Source organism: Aptenodytes patagonicus, chromosome 4, assembly GCF_965638725.1.
Source record: "Aptenodytes patagonicus chromosome 4, bAptPat1.pri.cur, whole genome shotgun sequence".
NCBI classification, from domain to species: Eukaryota; Metazoa; Chordata; class Aves; order Sphenisciformes; family Spheniscidae; genus Aptenodytes; species Aptenodytes patagonicus.
The window spans coordinates 26,851,273-26,870,514 of record NC_134952.1 but is presented as its reverse complement, the minus strand read 5'-3'; the positions used below and the strand labels follow the sequence as shown (position 1 = coordinate 26,870,514).

The 19,242-nt window shown below is 40.7% G+C and overlaps 1 protein-coding gene and 1 long non-coding RNA gene across 7 annotated transcripts in view; one reads left to right on the top strand and one right to left on the bottom strand.

The window, feature by feature from the left end:
- Positions 1-464: 464 nt before the first annotated feature.
- On the bottom strand, positions 465-9,290 carry LOC143160034 (uncharacterized). Of its 5 annotated transcripts, XR_012995302.1 has the most exons (5): positions 9,225-9,290; positions 8,762-8,854; positions 3,141-3,233; positions 1,816-1,962; positions 465-650 (listed from the first exon to the last, which is right to left on the bottom strand). It is a non-coding gene; the product is annotated as an uncharacterized LOC143160034 (long non-coding RNA). The 5 variants fall into 5 exon arrangements; XR_012995301.1 differs by lacking the exon at positions 9,225-9,290 and having other exon boundaries at positions 8,762-8,899; XR_012995303.1 differs by lacking the exon at positions 9,225-9,290 and having other exon boundaries at positions 1,816-1,932; positions 8,762-8,899.
- Positions 9,291-9,486: 196 nt separating this feature from the next.
- The window catches only part of PDS5A (PDS5 cohesin associated factor A), an 86,301-nt gene continuing 76,545 nt past the window's right edge, over positions 9,487-19,242 (top strand). For both annotated transcript variants that reach the window (XM_076336122.1, XM_076336121.1), the window contains exons 1-2: positions 9,487-9,622; positions 10,445-10,615. In XM_076336122.1, the coding sequence (XP_076192237.1) occupies positions 9,596-9,622; positions 10,445-10,615 (198 nt within the window). In that variant the 5' untranslated portion in view covers positions 9,487-9,595. The remainder of the gene's footprint in view (positions 9,623-10,444; positions 10,616-19,242) is intronic.

Here is a 19,242-nt window from a genome sequence, read left to right as displayed (position 1 = left end):
GGGTCTGGAGAACAAGTCTTATGAGGAGCGGCTGAGGGAACTGGGGTTGTTTAGCCTGGAGAAAAGGAGGCTGAGGGGAGACCTCATCGCTCTCTACAACTACCTGAAAGGAGGTTGTAGTGAGGTGGGTGTTGGTCTCTTCTCCCAAGTAACAAGTGACAGGACGGGAGGAAATGGCCTCAAGTTGCGCCAGGGGAGGTTTAGATTGGATGTGAGGAAAAATGTCTTTACTGAAAGAGTGGTTAACCATTGGAACAGGCTGCCCAGGGAAGTGGTGGAGTCCCCATCCCTGGAGGTATTTAAAAGACGTGTAGATGAGGCGCTTAGGGACATGGTTTAGTGGGTGGTGGTGTTGGGTCGATGGTTGGACTCGATGATCTTAGAGGTCTTTTCCAACCTCAATGATTCTATGATTCTATGATTCTATATACACTATAAATAATGATGCTTATATATACTTGCAATTCACTCAGGGCTATTTATTTCACGTTCTATCTCTGCATTTTTTGTTTGCTCACGTGAAACTCCCCAGTGCTTGGCCAGCTGCAGATTCTCTACCACGTGTTCATCTTTGCTCTTTCCCATTTCTTCATTCATACCTTTTCTTGTGTTCCCTTTTCTCATCTCTGGCAACAGGCCAAGGGACAAACCTTTTAGAAAGAAACAAACACCAAAATAAGGGTTTGGTAAGACAGACTAAATATTACTGCAAATTTGCTTAAATTGAGGAAACTATAAAGCCCTTGGGTTTTTTTTATTCATAGATTATGTCAGCATTTGTGTACTTCCTTTGGTGTTATTTCTTACTTGCTATATGAAGCTGCTTCCTTAGTGGGTATTGCTAGTTTTTCTCCCCTAGAAGTAACGTTGTTCTGTTCTCTCTTACTATATTCAGAATCTGATAGACTTGCCAACATTTTTTCATTTACATCTTTTTTACTATGAAGCTGTGTGAGAGAACATATTGTTACAGTTTTTGAAGCAAGAATTCAAGCCTAACAGTGCATCCAGGCAGTGTCAAGCTAAATGATACTGAAAATGGATGAAAAAAATGGTTCGCTCAAGTTTTCTTCTCCATGTGTTGGATTAGAGGTGGCTGCTGAGCAGATCTTGAAGGAAGTTTAAAAAATATTGATCAAATATAGATCAATGGCATTCCATAAGCAAAAATGGAGTACATCTAAAGTAGTGACTTAAATGTTCACATGCTGGCTAAAAGTCTGTCTGCCTTTTTAATGGTCTCAGATAAAGGAAGTTTACAATTTTAGCATGCGCTTCCCTGAAAATATAAATGATTAGGTGTAAGTATGCAGTGTCTGGAAGATAAAAAGAACAGTACAGAGATATACTTAAGAAAGCAAATGTTTATGTGCTTGATACAGTGTAGTTATAGTATATTACACAGAGTACACGAGCTGCCTTGCCAAATTCAGATAGGATATAAATAGTGGTATTAGATGTTGGTGAAATTGTAAGTGGATACGTATCAGTCCACTTTACAAGCAGTAATCCCTCTGCTGGCATTTAGTATCATCGCCTTCAGCCGTCACTCTACCATCACGAACTTTTTTATATTCCATCACGGAGAATTTTTGGTTGGAAATCTGACTATTGTGAACACAGCTTTTGTATTACTAAGCATTTATGTTTGTCAAGACTACGCTTTTCTCATTTCTGTATTTGCTCTTGCCTTGTCCAGCCTACCTCTGGTTTTGCCTACTCAATACCTGATATTCTGTGCTCTCTTTAGACACCAATTAATTGTCCACCTTGTTAAATACCCATTGAAGTACTGGCTCAAATAACCTCAGTTACCGTCTCTGCTGCCGCATATCCTGAATTTAGGAAAATCTTCTTCCACTGATACTCGGTATTCCCTGCTGCTGTATCACTATGTTGTCAGTGCGCTCCTCTGTCATTCTGGCTGATGACCTGCGTGGATGCAAACATCCAGCGCGTTTACTGAAATAGAATCGTAAGGATGAAGTGACCAGAGCTACACAATCCAAATAAGTAATTTTATTTTGTAAATTCAAATGCAAATTGTTCTTTACAAGGGTTTGAAATTCCAACTTTCATATTCAAGTTCCGAAATGGTGTAGTGGTGTAACATTTTAATGATTATCCCCTCAAGCCGTTCACAAAACACATTGATTGAATCATTAGTTGCTTTCCTAGCAGCATAAACCTATATGATCAGTGTATTTCCTGACTTTGTTCAAAGGCAAATTGTAATGATTGTATTGCTCAGTCATACCCAAACACTGTGATGCTTCCCTGAGTTTGATAAATGCAACCCCTTTTTAAGTCTCTGAATAGTACACCACATACATATCCATCATCGTGAAATGACCCTATCATTACAGTACAGCTCTCAGTCTGCACATCCATTCATCAAACATCTTTCTTTGACCATAATGATAAATTCCAAGTTCATATTCATTTGTAAAGTGTCATATAATTCTTTTCTTTACTGCGAGCAGCAGACATTATATCTGTGAAAGAATTAGGAATAGCAGCATCACAAGTACAATCGATACTTTTCACGAAGGAGCCTCTTAATCAGAATTTATTAGTACCTCACATCCTCTCATTTTTTAGTAGAACATAGGACAGTTCTCATCTAATGGGGCAGAGGGAGAGACTCTGCTCATACTGTCTTCCCTCCAGCAGGCAGCCACCATGGGCTACATACATTGCCAAACTTTCCCAATTTCCTCAGTGGTATTTCCTCGAAGCAGTCCCATACACTCAGAAATTCCCCAAATCTGCCTTGTTATTTGAAAAAATACCAAGCAAACATAAAGAGCCATACACTACTATTACAACTGCAGGTAACTGCAGATTTCCTTGCAGCCTGGCTGGGGGAAAAAAAAAATCCGAGAAGGACTTTACAGAACGGAAAAGTTGAATTTGAAATGGACTCCTTTTACGTGACCTTTGGCTGATGACATAACGCTCTTTGTCGCAACCACTTCTGCTGTGCAGCAAGTATTAGAGAGCCAATGAAAGGCTAATGAAAAATACAGGCTATTCTTGAATGTGCCATAAATAAAAAAACTTTAGTTAATAAAAATAGAATATAAGCTAACTTCATGCTTAACGGTCTAGCTACAGAGACTGTTCATAAATTCAGTTACCTGGGATCAAATTTATCCAATCAGAACGTGTCCAATAGAAACTGGAAAAATTTGAAGAATAGTTGATCCATCCATGGCTTCCCTTACAAAAGCCTGAAAAAAACCATTTTGCCTCAAAAAGTAGAAAGATTTGACTGGTGAAATGCCTAATTTTTTGCTGTAGCAACTTACGAATGTGAATTTGGAGAAATTATTGATAGTGACAGGAAGAAAACGGAAGCTTTTGAGACGTGGTGCAAGTGAAGACCCTTGCATATCTCCTGGGCAGAAAAGATGATAAATGCTCATATTAAATATATTATTGGAGAAAAGTAGACTTGGTTGTCAGAAATGAATAGGTGTAAATATATGTGCTTTGGACACATCAGGAGTAGAGATGGAAATAACCTTGAGAATGTAATTATGGAATGAATGGTGACAAGTCATCGTAATAGAGAGCTGCTAGAAAGGAGGTGGATAGATGGCATGCAGTAGGCTGCTGTGACTTCAGTTTCTGAAAGCTCAAAACTAAGAACAGGTCAAGGAGGCTTCTAAAAATTCTCCTATTAAATAACCAGTATGCAGGTGCCAATAAATTGATTTTACTTCACTTGCAAGCAAAGGAAACAAGTGCAGTTGTTCTGTCAATACAGTATTTTGTAAATTACAAGTGTATTCACAAGTATACACTTTTTCACAATGGCTTAAATATATTGACAATGACAATCCTTGTCATTTCTGAACGTGCCTTGATACCACTAAAGTCCGGTGGCAAGTATAACTGCCTTGTCTCCAAGTATGACTCAGAATAAGGACATTTTCAGACAGCACAGGAGAAAGCCCTCTTTACCAAAACCAGAGCAAATAACATTTAGACAGATTATGGCTAGGGATCAGTTTCATCATCCATACAGTATTTGGTCCTTCCCTTTATTCAGAACTGGTGGTACTCCATGAAAATTCAGCAAGTTGTGGGACTCTCTTCTCCCTTCCAAGGAAGCCCTTTGTGTCTCCAACTGATTGGAGATGTGTCTTCATGAGATAATACACACAAGTCCTCCTCCACCCTTTTACAGATTTGCTTTGTCAACGTAGATCATGGGAGACACACGTAAGTCCCTGTTTTCAGGACAAAACACGCTTCTTGGTCTATTCTTAGATGAGAGTGATTTCACCGCAAATACCCTCTGGAATGGGATACCTTTTGGAGCTCTTCCGTTATGGCAACCCACACTGTGAAGAAACCCACCTTTGACTCAGGTGAGTGTAACCACTGTTCTCAATTTACAGCAGATGTAAAAAACATCAATCCTCTTATAAAAATAGGTAGTTAAAACAATTAGGTGCTGTTATCCAAGATACGTTACGCTCCAAAGTTTAATTAGAAACCTCAGGGATATCTCTGAAGATCCAGTGCAGCAAACTTAGAGGCTATAATTTAAACTGGAGGAGCTGTGTGCAATTGCACGTGTGAGAGAATCAACAGATGGACAAAGAGGAAAGATGACCGGAAACAAGGACTAATACCAAAGTCAAAAAGCTCAGAGAGAAAGTTTCTGTGCAAAACTGAGGACAAAAAAATTATTTTCCAGGGTTTGATTTTTACTGAGTTCAGAGGAACTGGTGTATTGCAGGAAAAAATGTGTATCATTTAAAAAAAAAAAAAAAAGGCTTTCCTAAGTGTGTGTGGGGAAAGCATTCATGATTAGCAAGCAACCTGCCAGAAAGCAACCTGCTAGATATCAAAAACTGGCTAAATGCTAGAGCTGAAAACAAGTAATTAAGCTTTTTTTTTTCCTTCTTGACCTATTTGACTGTGACTTAAAAGATTTAATAGTGAAGGACCACACCCCACCACCTGGTTCTGCAAAGCAGAAGCTTTCAAGAGCATAGCTATTATTAGGAAGACAAGTGCTTTCCTAACCCAACAGATAGGATTTCTTACTTGTCTGCCCAGCTGACTGACAGATATGACTTATTCCGCAGTTCATGACACACTGTTGTGTCTTGATATGACTATTTAGTTCTTGATCATTATTACTATCCATGCTCACTGTACTAACAAAGACCTGAGGACAACTGTTAAGCTGTTCCTGGAAAGATGCGTGCATAGCTTAATTTAATCAACATGAATTAAGGGATTTTCTGTGCTTAAAGTAATCACTCCATACTCTCTTCTGTTTCACCTGAAAGCCGTTTTCTTCTGAAAACTTTGTGCTGTGTTATTTCCCCTACTAGTAAAAACATCACATTCTTCTTTTCTTGGTACTTTCCTCTAACTTCTCCTGACATGATAGAGAGAAAGAAGCACCCCACAAAACTGCCCCATGAGAGTGTTCAGCACTATTTATTTCAGTCTGCTTATAAATTACACTTGCAATGGTAGTCTAAAATATATTAATAAACAAACAACAGATGGGAGTAAATACATTCCAATAAAAATAATGGGAGTAAAAGTAAATAAATGCCAACATAAGTTTGTCCAGGTAGGGACTCAATAAAATCTGGGTAAAGACTAAAGGACTGGGTCTTGTTATTAGACAGAGCCATCCATTAAAACCCAACAGATCATGTTAACCTGGCTACAGCTGTACAAGAATCAGAGTCCAAGTCAGATCTCAGCTGCTTGCTGAAATTAGAAGGGTGAAGGTCAAACAAGCAAAGGCAACAAACCAGACACTAGCAGCTGTAATCGTATCTGGGAGCAGATTTCAGGACTATTCAGATTAAGAGTACCACAGGTCAGATTATCTGAAGCTTTTATGTTTGCACATTCTGAAAATGCCATGCATATATTCAAGCTAATTGGCAGTTAAATGTTCATTCATACCTCCCTTAATTGGGTGTGATATCAGAACCACACGCTTTGTTTTAGCCCTTTAGAATTTCAAATGGTGCAGAAGTATGAATCCTGCTGCTTTTCTTCTGAGAAAAAATGGACCATTGCCTAATCATCCCATGATTACAGAATTGCACCTACTCCTCTCTCAACCATTTTGCTGATAATGATTTGTCTAAGACTCATTCAAAACACCATATATCTGACCAACAGCATCTAAATTAATGGCTATCCTAAGAGTGCTCTGACAGTTTTACACTAGTATGCTAGCAAAATACTCCTGCTGTTGACCTAGGGTATGTCAGCAAGGTTGTGTTGATAACCAGAACCCACAGTCAGACAGCAAATTATACCAGGAATGGAACAGTCTACCAGTAGAAACTGCATCTGCATTTAATGGCTAAGGACTCCAACAACATTGACGCTGAGGGGTGGTCAAAATTTTCATACTGCTGACTAATCATTACCTGTGAAAGCAGAAATCTAGTGTGAACCTATCCTAGATACTCAGCTTTCTACTGATGTATTTCAGGACTTTTTCTATGTTATATTACTGATACGAAATCCTGAGAATTAAAAATCTTTGAACATTACTCCACAGTAATTGCTAACTTCACTATTTATCTGAAGTCTGCAAGAAGAGAGCGAGATCTTGGTCCACAACCAAGAGTACTCCAGTGTAGGGCTTCACAAACAACTTGTTCAAGATGAAATAAAATTTTAATTAAATGAGTAAACTTTGCCTGGCACTTTCAAGTGAAATCTTTGAACTGCCACATCTAACTACATGTTAGTTACAGTGTACATATGCCTTAGAATGCAAGAGTTTATCTTACTCTTCAGTGGAAGATAAAAGTGACTAGAAGTGCATACTAGAGGCTCTGCACTGTGTTTGTCCTTAACTTAGACTAAAAACAAGTTGTGGGAGCACAGCCCTCTACCTTTTCATTCCTATTCTTACTTCATGACCTGTTGTATAGAAATTTTTAGGTAAAGATGGTGTCACTTTGTGAAAAACTTGTAACCACAAGATTACAAAAAACCCGTTATGACATTGTAGGTCACATTAATGATATACATAAAATATTACTTTTCAATAACAAGAAAACAATACTTGAAAATAAACATTAAAACCCAGGAAGTTCAGAGACTTAGGTGAAATTTCTAGAATATGACACCCATAATACTTCAATTCTGCCCAAAGAGAAGCCTGTCTAACATCTTCCTAGCTTTATGCTTGGGTCATAAAAAAACCTCAGCAAAGGTCACTTCAAATTTATTTCTTGCATCATTTTTACTAACTTAGTCTCTCTTTTCCTATTTAAATTGAAGACAGCTCATATAGGGTTTTGTTACATACTTTTTTTTTTAGTTACAGAATAATCTTCTAGGATTTGTTTCCGATTTATTGTGTTAATACAAGTGTATTAAAAATAAGGAATCGACACCAAATTAATTGCTTATATTAGTAATTCATTTGGGAAGCAAAGTACCTAATGTAACAAACGTAAGGATGAAACCCCCGAATTCGTTAAAAGTATAATAGTTCTGACAGTACATATTATTTTACTGACAACAAATAAGAGTTGATAGCTAGTCTGAGTACTTCAGCTCTAAGGCAAATCTAAACGGCCACTGAAGTTTGGATTAGGAAAAAGATTAAATGCTTGGTGTTGGCTTTATTTGTTTATTAAATCAGTACAACCTTGTTAAAACTGAATGGTGAATCCCATTCTTACGGTCACCCACCCGTTGTGAATGCCCCAATCCATCAATCCTTAAGCCTGGAGAGAATCATTTTATCTAAGCCTGGACTCACAGCCAGATTTAAATGCCTTGTCTGGCAGCACCCGTCTCAATTTCCAAATCAGTGTCCGATATCTCCTAAGTGTTCCTTGCAACTCTGTCATTTTCACAGTAATCCTTCTGAGCTGGTTTCATAGAGGCTATGGACATTCAAGGCTCTAACTCCCCTAGGACAACACTGCAGGGAGACAGGGAACACAGGTGTAGGAGAGAAATTTCCTACCCACATGCTATTACACCAGAAGTACTTGAGAGCTCCTCAGTCTTTGTACGTTTTCCTCCCACACCTTGTGAATCTGGAATTTGGCGTACTTCACCATAATCTTACTTACTTACCGCTTTCCCATCCCCTCACCCTCCTGCATCTTTCCTGCGTGACTGGCAGGCTATGCCAGGCCCTCTGCTGTGCTCAGCAAGGCCCCTGCCACACATGCACAGCCCCTGCAGAGAAACCTGTCCCTCCACACAGACTGGTCCAAGCCACCCGCCTTTAATTTGCTCTATAGAAAATTCATTAGAGATTTTCAAAACTGAGAAGAATGATACTTTTAGCTGGTTTGAGTAACCAAGAATAGTCAGCTGAAGACCCTAAATTAGTCTTGATCAGTTAAAAGTCATCTTTCAGTTGTCACACACCTTCTCTGAGTGGGGCAGGCATCTGGAAAACACTTTGTAGCCACCTACACTTCAGACATGCAGGGCACATAATGCAGATTCAAAACGGCCAGATATATCCCACTTCGCTACTGACTTTCCAGACATACCCCATCTCTTGGAAATATGAAAGAATATTAAATTACAAAGACATTTTGCACGGAAGGATTTCCTGAGTTGGCTGGCAAGGGCTCCTTTAGTCTGCATATTCAAGTTTCTCCTGAAGATTTATAACTAAATTAATGTTTGAGAAACCCTACTGCCAACAACGAGGAAGAAAAATCTGGACGTCGATGCGTGGATGCTGCTCTTCCCCCCATCTGTCAGAAGAAGGGCTGTTTACCTGCCACAGCACTCTCCGTGCCACCCCACGCACCGTTTCCCCTCGTCTTCTTATTTATCACGCCGACCAGGCCTCACCACCGTCACCAGCTGCCTGAGGGACCGGCCAGACGAGACTGAGCAGCCCGGCTCCGTGAGGAAGCACAAATATGTCTCTCCCCCTCCCGCACAAGGCGCTGCCGCCCTGCAGCCGGGAACCCGCCAGCCCCCTCCCCGGCAATCCCGGCAGCCGGCCCCACGCCGCCCAGGCCTCGCTCTCGGAGCCGGCCGTTGCCCCCCGCCGTCCAGGAGGAGAGCCCCGTGGGGTCGGGGCCCGGCCGGAGAGCGGCCCTCAGGCCGCGGTCCGCCCGGCCCGGCCGCTCCGGGGGTTTTGGCGCCAAGCGGGAGGCAGCGCTGCGGCGGCCGCGCCCGGTACTGCCCGTCGCTGCCGCCCTGCGCGGGGCTCGGCGGGGTACGAGACTTACTGGCCGGCCTCGCCCCTGCCCCGGGGCTGGGGGATCCTGGCTGGGCGGCGCTGCGGGCCCGGCCCCAGGCCCGAGAGAGGGCGGGCGGGCAGGGGGAGGGGGGCGGCGCGGAGCCTCCTCCCGGGGTGTTCTTCCCCGGCCGGACGGAGAGCGGCACTGTGTCCCCGCGGCGCACGCTCCGCCGGAGCCTCCCCCTCTCCCTAGCCGCCGCCGCCGCTGCCGCCACCGAGCAGCCTCCCCCTCCCCCCACCCCTCCCCGAGCAGGAGCCGCCGCCGCACCGCGGAGCAGGGAGGCGGCGGGAGCAGCCAAGGCAGCGGCCGGCGGGGGTGGCGGCGGAGCGGCGAGGACCACCCGGCACGGAGGCTACTCAATGCTGCACCTTCCGGAGCTGCATGAGGTAAAGGCGGCTCCGGGTCCCGCTTCCCTCCGTCCCCGCTCCCCCCTTCCCCGTCGCCCGCGGCCGGCGGGTGTGTGTGCGCGGAGCCGGGGGGTGGTGGTGGGGGGCTCTTTGTGGGCCCGGCCGGGTGCGGGGCGGCGGGGCGGGGAGGGGCTGCGGGGCGAGGGGCTGAGGGGACGTGAAGTTGCGGGAACAAATGGAAAGTGGAGAGTGGCCTGGCCCCCTCCCCGGGGGGGCTCCCGCCGCCGCGGGGGGGACGGGCGGGGGGCTCGGCGCCGGGCGGGGGGGCCGGCGGGGGTGTTTTGTTTGTGCTCGCCGCCGCCTCCCTCTCTCCCTCCCCCTCTCCTGTTGGTTTCTCTGCCTCCTGATAGTTTTGAGGCCTAACTGTTTAGGCCTCGTCTCCCGGCTCCGGGGCCGGTGTGCCGGCTCCGAAGGCCCCCCCCCGGGGCCGGGAATTGCATCCCCCGGCCCCCGCCTCGGGCCGTAACGAGCCCTCGGCCCCGGGGCATCCTTCGATCGAGCCCGAAATTTCATTGTAAAATCGTCGGCTCCGAACTAATAGTGTTGGGCTGGAGCAGCCCCGCAATGAAAGGAGGCGCCGGAGGGGAATGGAGGGGCCGGAGTTGTGGGGAGCGGCGGCGGCGGCGAGCCGGGCCTCGCTCCAGCGCCGCCCGGGGCGGGGGGGATGCGGCGGGGGCAGCGGCGGGGGGCGCAGCCGGCGGGGTGATAACCGGGGCCTTCTGCGAATTGAGGGTGAGAAATGGAAAAAGAGGGTTAGAAAGTCGGTTCCATTCTGCTGAACTTTTGTTTTCTGACCGATAGAGGCCGGTAGAGGACTGTGGAGAAGGAAAGTTTATAACCAGCAGCACCAGGATGGACTTCCCTGCTACCCAACCAAAACCTGCTGCCGATGGTAAAATCATCTACTATCCTCCTGGAGTAAAGGAGATTACGGACAAAATTACCAACGATGAGGTGGTTAAACGGTTAAAGGTGAGCAATCCTGACCACCGTCCCCTTCCCTGCAACTTTTGCTTCTTAAGGTAAACATTTCATCCCGGGAAAGGAGAACTGCTAGAGAACTGTTTCCTTGTCATAGTTGAAATGTCTCTTTCTTGCCTGCAGACCTTTATGGGAATACCACTTCATTGCTTTTCCTTAAAAGAGGAAGAGTCATTTTTGTAGTTCGTGTCTGTACTCTTGCGAAGTTCTCTCAAAGCCAGAGTTGATACATTAAACTGCTAATTTGTATGTGAAATACATCCACAGTTTTGGGGAGAGGTCTGAAGTGGAATCATAAGTAATAATTGCAGGATATGTTACCGAAAATTTTTTGTTGGTAAGCTAGAATGTTTTTGTGGGTTCCAGCACTTTGAGCAAGCATAGTTGAGCAGGGGGAACAAGTAGATCTAGTTAAGGGTATTCTTGACTGAAAAGATAGCACTGTTCACAAACAGCGAAGATGAATTTCTGGAGTTTGTAGATGGAATTTTGAAATTGTTTTCATATGTAAAACCTGCCTCAGATTTTGCAATTTCATATAATACATATCGTTTCTTTCCTATTGAGTATAACTGGTGCTTGGTGAAGTTGCTAAATTTTCAGAAGCAAAAGGGACTGTTACAAAAGCATCTTCTCTGCTTGCTTGACAGCATCCTGGGGGACTGGGAGGCTTATCTCTGTTTTTTTTATTTTTTTTAATCTCTTTTTCCACCGGAAACACAAAATACTACTGTGATACAGTAGCATTATTTCTTAACTCTATGCTGAAAATAGAGAATAAAGTTGAGCATTGATCAAATATTGGCACAGCTTGTTTGTTAACGCCATGGTCTTTGGACTAGAAAGTTGTTGTAACCTGGGTTTGGTCCTATGCCCAGGGTGGAGGTGTAGTAATAATTTTTTAGAGATCGGAAATATTCTCTCATCTGATGATCTGTTTCCCATCACAACAGTGACCCCACTAAGATTGAAAAATAGAAATCATGGTCTTGGCTAGTCAGTACACCGAAAAATGTCTTGGCTATGAATGTGAAGAGAATGTAGGCTTTGTGCTTTGCTTTTAAAGCAGCAAGGCACATGCCAGTTGTTTCTTTGAAAACGAGCCTTGTTTAATTACACTTTTGAAAATTACTGAATGGACAAGTCCAGCCTAGTATTTTCAAAACTCCAGTGGAATATTGCCAGTTACAGGAGAAGATCCTAGAGTTTTGATTGTTTGGACGGAGACTTTGAATCAAAATCTGTGTGGAATGGGGAGGAGTGCAATTCTGAGGTGCTCATTGAAATGGGTATTTTATTTTGTCCCAGTTGCAGAACTTGCAATGGTGAGCTTGCCATTCCTATTATTATTCCTAGATAATAGGAATAATAGAATTTCAAAGTCATGCATATATGTTTTGCTGAATTCATATGTGTGTGTTGGACATAATTTTCAGGCTAAGAGCAGATTTTTTTTCCGTTTTTTTTATGAACTACTGTTAAGGAATTCAGATGACCTCAAGACTGTAGACTAAATTTAAATGGGAACAAATACTTTGCTAGTGGACCTACCATCACTGAAACAACAAAGGAAGATTTTTCTTATGGTACTGCTTAATCTGAGTTTGAGGCATTTTTTTGGTCAGATATTGGCTTTACTGAAGCATCAAGAAAATCGGAAGTACTGTACACTTTAGAACTAAACCAACAAGTATTTTTTTTCCTTATGTTTTTGTATAGACATATAAATAATCTTTATGAAATCCAAATCTTTATGTCAACTTGATTTATAAAAACAAATTCACTTTGGCATGTGGAATATTATGATGATGCAGTGCTTGGGATGGAATGCATGAAAAAGTTCTGTTCAATTAAAAGATAACGTTTAGTTATATTTAAAGTTGTGGAAAGTTAACAGCCAGCTTTAGCAGAATGTATAAATTCAGGCATGAATCAATCCTTGAAACTGTAGGGTTTTTGCTGCCTTCTTGGCCATATATGATCTAAAGATGCTCTGTGTGTCTCTTACAGAAGATGCATGTGTAACTTGGTGTTTTGGCCACCAGGCTTTGGGTCAGTTCCTGCAAATTTTTGTTCTCTTAGCTTATTGGAAGTCATGGTCAACTTAATAGCTTACAAATTTGTATCCTTATTAGCAACTTTTCTGATATCACATCTGTATTTTTGTGTCCAGACCTCTTCTCGTAATGAAGGCTTTACTTATTATTGGAACTTGAGACGTTCTGGGCACCTGTCCCAGAGTGCATGAGCAGCAGCTTTTGTGCCAAGGACTTTTAAAAAGAATGTTTTTCTATCCTTTCCCTCCTTCTGCTTGGGGTTGTGGGTAATAAAGTGTAGGCCAGGTTCATTTACAGTGTTTTGATATGTCTGTATGATAACATTAGTACTGTCCTGAAAATGGAAGTACTGAGAATTTTAAAATCAACATGTACCTTCTGAGCGATGTAGAAAGGAAAAGCCTCTGGATCGCATATGTATGACGAATGAAACACCAGTTCAGGTGCTTAATGGAGTCAAAGGTGGTTTTTGGTGTGTTAGATTATATTGATGGGTCCCGTTGGAGTGGGACAGTATGTGATGTATAATTTCAGCTATTGAAGAAGTGATTTTAACTGTGGTGTGCTATGGCTGGGGACAAGTGTCCATTTAATAGATCCAATTAAGTTTAACCAAACTAGGCAGCTAGCATGTAGCAGAGAGTTGAGGCTTACTGTACTTTGACTACAAAATGGGGTGGGGTTTTTTTGGTTTGGGTTTTCTTTTTTTGGCTAATGTTCCTCTTTACAGTGCAACTATTCAAGTTATATAGTGATTGGTTTCAGGGCTGTAAGTCAAATGCTTGTCGATTTAGTAAGGCTTGTGGGGAGAGGTGATAACTTTTATTTAACCAAGCAATAGAAGTGGAAAACAACAAAGAATTCCAAGGCACCCAAGTAGTCCTTCAGTTCCAAAATCGAGCCAGCAACTAAGTACAAGTTGAGAACAATTGTACTAGCAATATTATATTTCTTCCCGTAAGACAGCTGAAGGTTGAAAGAAGTTTTAGGAACTCAGCATCTGCTTTGCTGCAAAGCTTCTCTATGACTATTGAAATTTTTTCAGAATTGACTTGTGTTTTACTGCCTTGTCAAACTCCACAGACTTGTATATTGTTAGTAAACTATTAAATCTCAGATATAACTTTCTTTGGTCACAAGAGAATATTTTGATGTCACTTATACATAATCTTGTCATGATTATGAATAAGATTAATAGTAGTGTACTTAATTGTCGATACACTAAAAATAGCCCCATCAATCCAAAATCCGTAGAGTTTCTCAGAGCCTGACTTAAACAGCCTTTGTAGGCAAAGCCAGAACTGCCACTGAAGGAAGTGGCTCTCTCTGCTGCTTGTCCCAACCTCTGTTCCGTACCCTCTCTACAAGCATTTTGTTTTGCCGCATGCCAAAATGGATGGGTGAACAGATCTGGGTTAAAACTTCGGAGGGGAAAAAAAAAAACAAAAAAAACCAAACCTGTGTTAATTTTAGCATGAATCATTTTCTTGCCTGATTTATTGTGAGAACTCACAAATGCTTGTGCTGGCATAGGGGAAAAAGCAACTTCTTTCTGTGGCAGTCCTGCCCTAGAGTGTTGAAGGAACTTCAGAGTTGATTTGAATATGAAAGTTTGCAAATGTCATCTTTTGAGATAGTTTTGCAGAAACAATGCAAAAGTCCCCACCTCTATCTCGCCTGCTAGATTTTTTTAAGTAAAAGAAATAATGCACAGTGACAAGTTCAGATACAGCTTTGTACCAACAGCTATACAGTTTGGTAAAGTGTATGACAAATTTGTAGAAAAAAGGAAAACATTTATAGTGCAGTGTTTTATTTTACCTACAGATATCAGTGTAAGCAACGCTAAGTTCATAAAATCTGTAAAAAAAGCATATTTAATCAGACACTAAAGATACAAAAGTACCAAAAAAAAAAAAAGGAAGTTGCTGAAACCTTCCAAAGGAAAAGGAATGATAAATTAGTTCAGCATAGAGATTTTTAACAAAGGTTTAAGGCAGTATAAAAACCTGTCTTTGTGAAATTAAGAGTTTTATAGGTTAGAATTTCTTGAGTGTGATGTAGTTCTTTATCATAGCTGCGGTTAGTATTCTGTTTTCTGGTTGGGTTTTTTTGTTGTTGTTTTGGGGAGTGATCCTCCTTTTGTTTTTCAGTGAGTCCAGTAGTCTTGTTGCTTTTTCCCATGGTGACAGTCTGGCAAGGCATTTTCTGTGAAAGTTTCTTTTGATTTACACACACACCCCCTTCTACCCTCTCCCCAGTTCTCCCCCTGCCACCCCTCCCCAAGGCCTAGCTTGTGATTGTCTGGAGAAGTTAGCACTCCTAGTGTGCCTTGAAGTCTTCCTTATCTTGTCCCATGGCATTTCTTAGTTATCTGATATGTATTTGTGCCAGAGTGAAACAAACACTCCCTCTCCTTCCCATTGTCTTTCTGCATGTTCCTCTGGTTATTAGATGTTGGCCTCTTTGTAGTTGGGCCTGTTGTGTCTTTATCTTTGGAAGATTATCCTTATATCACTAGCAATAGTTAATGCTAATAATTTATCGTATTATGCACAGGTGTGTTTTAGGCATCTGTTACATCATGTTAAAATTGAGAAAGGTTGCTTTTTTGCTACTTAAATATTTTGGAGTAGGCTGGGAAAAAAAAAAAAAAGTTGCTCTTTACTCACCCTGATATTTCTGCATAAGTTAATGGCCACTCTCTGAGATTGTGTAGTTAGATGGACCTTTGATCTGACCTGGCTATGCTTAGGTAGTTATTCTGAAGGAAACTAAAAAAACATAAATTGGGGTGTCATCTGGGAGAAGAAAATCTATTTTATATTGTGTCATACACTAGAATTTGGTATGCTTGAGGGGAAAAGATATACATATTAAGTATGTTGTATTGTATTAGTTAATAAGTACTATTTGCTGGCAAGACTTAGATGGCATGGGTATTTTCATGGCTTAGACCTCTGGCTTGCATGTACTTACATGCTTACATTTAAGAATTATAAGTAGTTTTGTGGAGGTCATATAGCCAGGTTACAGAAATGATCCGCAGTTAATTATTCTAATAATTTTAAAACTTCCATTAATTGTATTTAACTGCAGACTGCAATTTGCAATGTTCTTGAGCTATTGCTGGCCACGTAAGCCTAAAGCCAAATTTCTAATTTGATTTTGCTCATAGTTTAATCTTTTTAATTAGTTTGACTCTTGTAACAATCAAGTTTTTCATTAACTAGGACAGGCCACTAGTCAGAGAAGAAGAAACCTTGTTCTGATTTTTTTTTCCAATGGAATATTAGCTGTTTGCTTTGTAAATGTCCCAATTTAATCAATCCTTAGAGAAATAGACCATGTAGGTTCACCCAGATGTTACTTAATTTCAAACTGATGGACGATGAGACCCTTTGTTTTTGTATCTGATAATTTTCTTTTGTTACAAGTGCATCAGTAATTAATGGCAATTTCACATGTACACTATTATTCTAATGGTTTCCTGGCAACAAGAAGATAAATATATTGTGAAAGAAAAGAAGCCCCAATTTGAAAGGAGGAAAAATCGAGGTTGCTGAATTAGGAATGATAACTTCTGATGATTGACCACCAAAATGGACAGACTAGTTAAGAAATCCTTATGCCCTCATTTATTCTGTTATAAACCTCAAAGAATTATTAATTTTATTCTTGTGCTAATGCTTTTTTGTGAGGTGAGGACATGATGTTAATCACAGTTTAAAAGATGGGGAACTGAAGAGCTACTGAAAGGAAAAAAACCAAACCCAAACACAAGAAAGACAAGCTGGCTTCATGTGCCTGATTTGGCATTTCTAAAATGTGAGTTCTGAAGTGACTGTGCATTCTGTTGCACTTTACATGTTCAGACCACAAGTTCCTTTGATTTCAGTTACGTTTCTAAGTGCCTAGCACTTCTGTAAACCAGGCCTCATCATCTCTGCTTAAGAACCCAGAAAATGACAAATGTTTTCTGTGAAAACTTTGTTATAGGCTGTTTAACAGGCATTGTATAGAAACTTTGTAATAGGTGGGAGGCTAGCATGCAAGTCTTCAGGCTTAACCGTTTTAAAACATGGCATAGAATATTCCTTTCCTGCACTATTTTCCTTCAGTTATAGTCTTCCAGCTTCAATAAATAAGAAAGGTGGCCTTTGGGCAATATGCTCCTCTACCAAACAGCCTTGATTAACTCCAGAGCAAGTCCTTTCTGTGGACTGAACGAAGTAATGGCTTCAAGTTTTTGGTTGGGGGTTTTTTGGTTGGGTTTTTTTTTTTTTTTAAAGGAGGAGAAGGAAAAAAAAAGGTATGTACTTACCAAATACCGTATTAACATTAGGATTGAGGAGACTGACTAGAGGTTTGAGAAGTATAGGATTGTTTACCTTGGAAAAGAGATGAATAAGAGTTGTTGTGATAAAAGCGTACAAAGCATACAAAATAACGAATGACAGATAGTAAGTTAGGAATTTCTGGTTTTGCCCCCCTCTCCTGAAGAAAGAACATTCATTGAAATTGAAACAAAAAATTGTTGAAGGTTAAATATTTCTTAGGGTTATACTGGAAGGTTGCGGCAGAGCAGAGCTGAACTGATGTTGTATTTAGTACAAGCGACATGCTTTAATCATATAAATCACTTACTTTAGGTAGGTGTGCCTGTCAGTATGTATTTTTATGGTATAATGTGGGAGACTTCTTGTGTATTCAAATATTTTAAATAAAGTTTGGATACAAAATCCTTGACACATCACTGCATTCTTATGAGGAGTTTGTATGCATAAGTTTGTAAAACAGCAAGAGCCTTAGCTATGCTCAAAGACTCATAAACAAAGTGTTAATCTCACAACAGCGCTATGAAGTGAAAGAAAAATTATCGCTTGGTTTGCAGACAGTAATATGGAGATGATTGATAGGAAGGGAAATCAAACACCATCTGAGGTTACATTTCTTCCTTGTCTACTTGAATCAATTCATATTATTTTGTCTGCTTAATGCCTATGTGCATCTTTTGCTACCAAAAAGAAAAACAACTTAAACAACTTGTTGAAAAACAAAATAATTAGCAGATCATTTGTTCACAGTACGTATTATAGCCATTTTGGTAGTTAAAGAAACCAAACTTTTGTCTAGTCCCCAATCTATGTTAAAAATTCTTCGTATATGAAATTTTTCCAGACTGCAATATCTTCTTAATCACCATTGTTACCTAGAAATCTAAAACACATGCTTATTATTGGTGTCACTCAAAGCAATGTGTGTTTGCTGGCTCTGCAGCTGCAGTAAACTAATGAACTGTATTCCCACTGCTGTGCTGACATCAGAATTTGGCTGTTGCAAAGATGTCTTAAGCATGATGAAGTACTGCTAAAGGTAAACAAAGCTAAAATTGGCAGAAAGTATGTTCCTGCTTAGAAAAGAAGGTTGAAAACGTCGTGGTACCTAGGTAACACGGGATATCCTAAACATATGTTTTATTTATGTGAGACAGATGATAGGTACTTATCTGATGGCGATGTCAGAGCTTGCAGTGTTAGGATCAGTTTTGCAGCCACAGTGGGGGAAAAATCCATTCAAATTACTGTGAAGACTGGTCAGCCTTTTTAATGTCTTAGTTATTCTCAAGTGAGTTCCTATTTCTTTCTAGTTGTTCAGTAATATTACCTAATCTTAATGGTACTCTATTGTCTTCCATGAATAGAGCCTGTCATCTTTTGCTGAAACACTATTTGGTGTAGTCATTAGCAATTTTAGGCCTTATATTATGTTTTTAGTGTTGTATTTTAATACCTTATGGTAGAAATTATGACATCTGTCTCCAGGAGATTTATCAAAACTTTCCAAACTTTTGAAGCAGAGAAAAAGTTTTGTACTGGCAAAATAAATTCGTAAGCATTAGAGAGACATATGTCTTTTCTATTTACAAATAATTTTTTGAACTGAAACAGACATTGAAGATGAAAGAGAAGGAGAAAGAATATTTTAAAAGGAGTCTGGAGAAATCAAGTATTTCTGGAGTTTTACCCCACCCCCTTCTTTGCTGGCTGCAGCACCTGAAAAATGCACATGCTTAAAAAAAAAGTAGTTATGTTAGTGTTTAGTAGTATTAGCATTTGCTTGCAGTCATTAAAGAATTCCCTTTCCTCTGCAATTGTAGTCTCTGTCTTTCTTATGGCTCTTTATGAAAATAACCTGATTGACCATCAGGGAATAGCTTGAGATCTGCAGGTTTACAATATTTTTTTAATATTGTGTAACTACTGATCTTTAAACTATTTTTATCACTGCATCTAACATGAGAGACCATTGAAAGAATAACTTCAAACTTGTACTTGTTATGAAATCTTAAAATTACAGTAATAAGTGTCCGAGAATTAGTCTCTCAAAAATTGAAAGAAAACATATTTCTGTTTTTTCAGTTTACTTTGTATATGTGATAGTGCTTTGTCTGGACAAATGTTTTTAGCTTGCTTTTCTAATGAAATGAGGTTTTTATCTGATTGGCCAGTCTAATTTTTTTGTTACTGATCTTCCCTGAAGTTACATTAGTTCAAAACT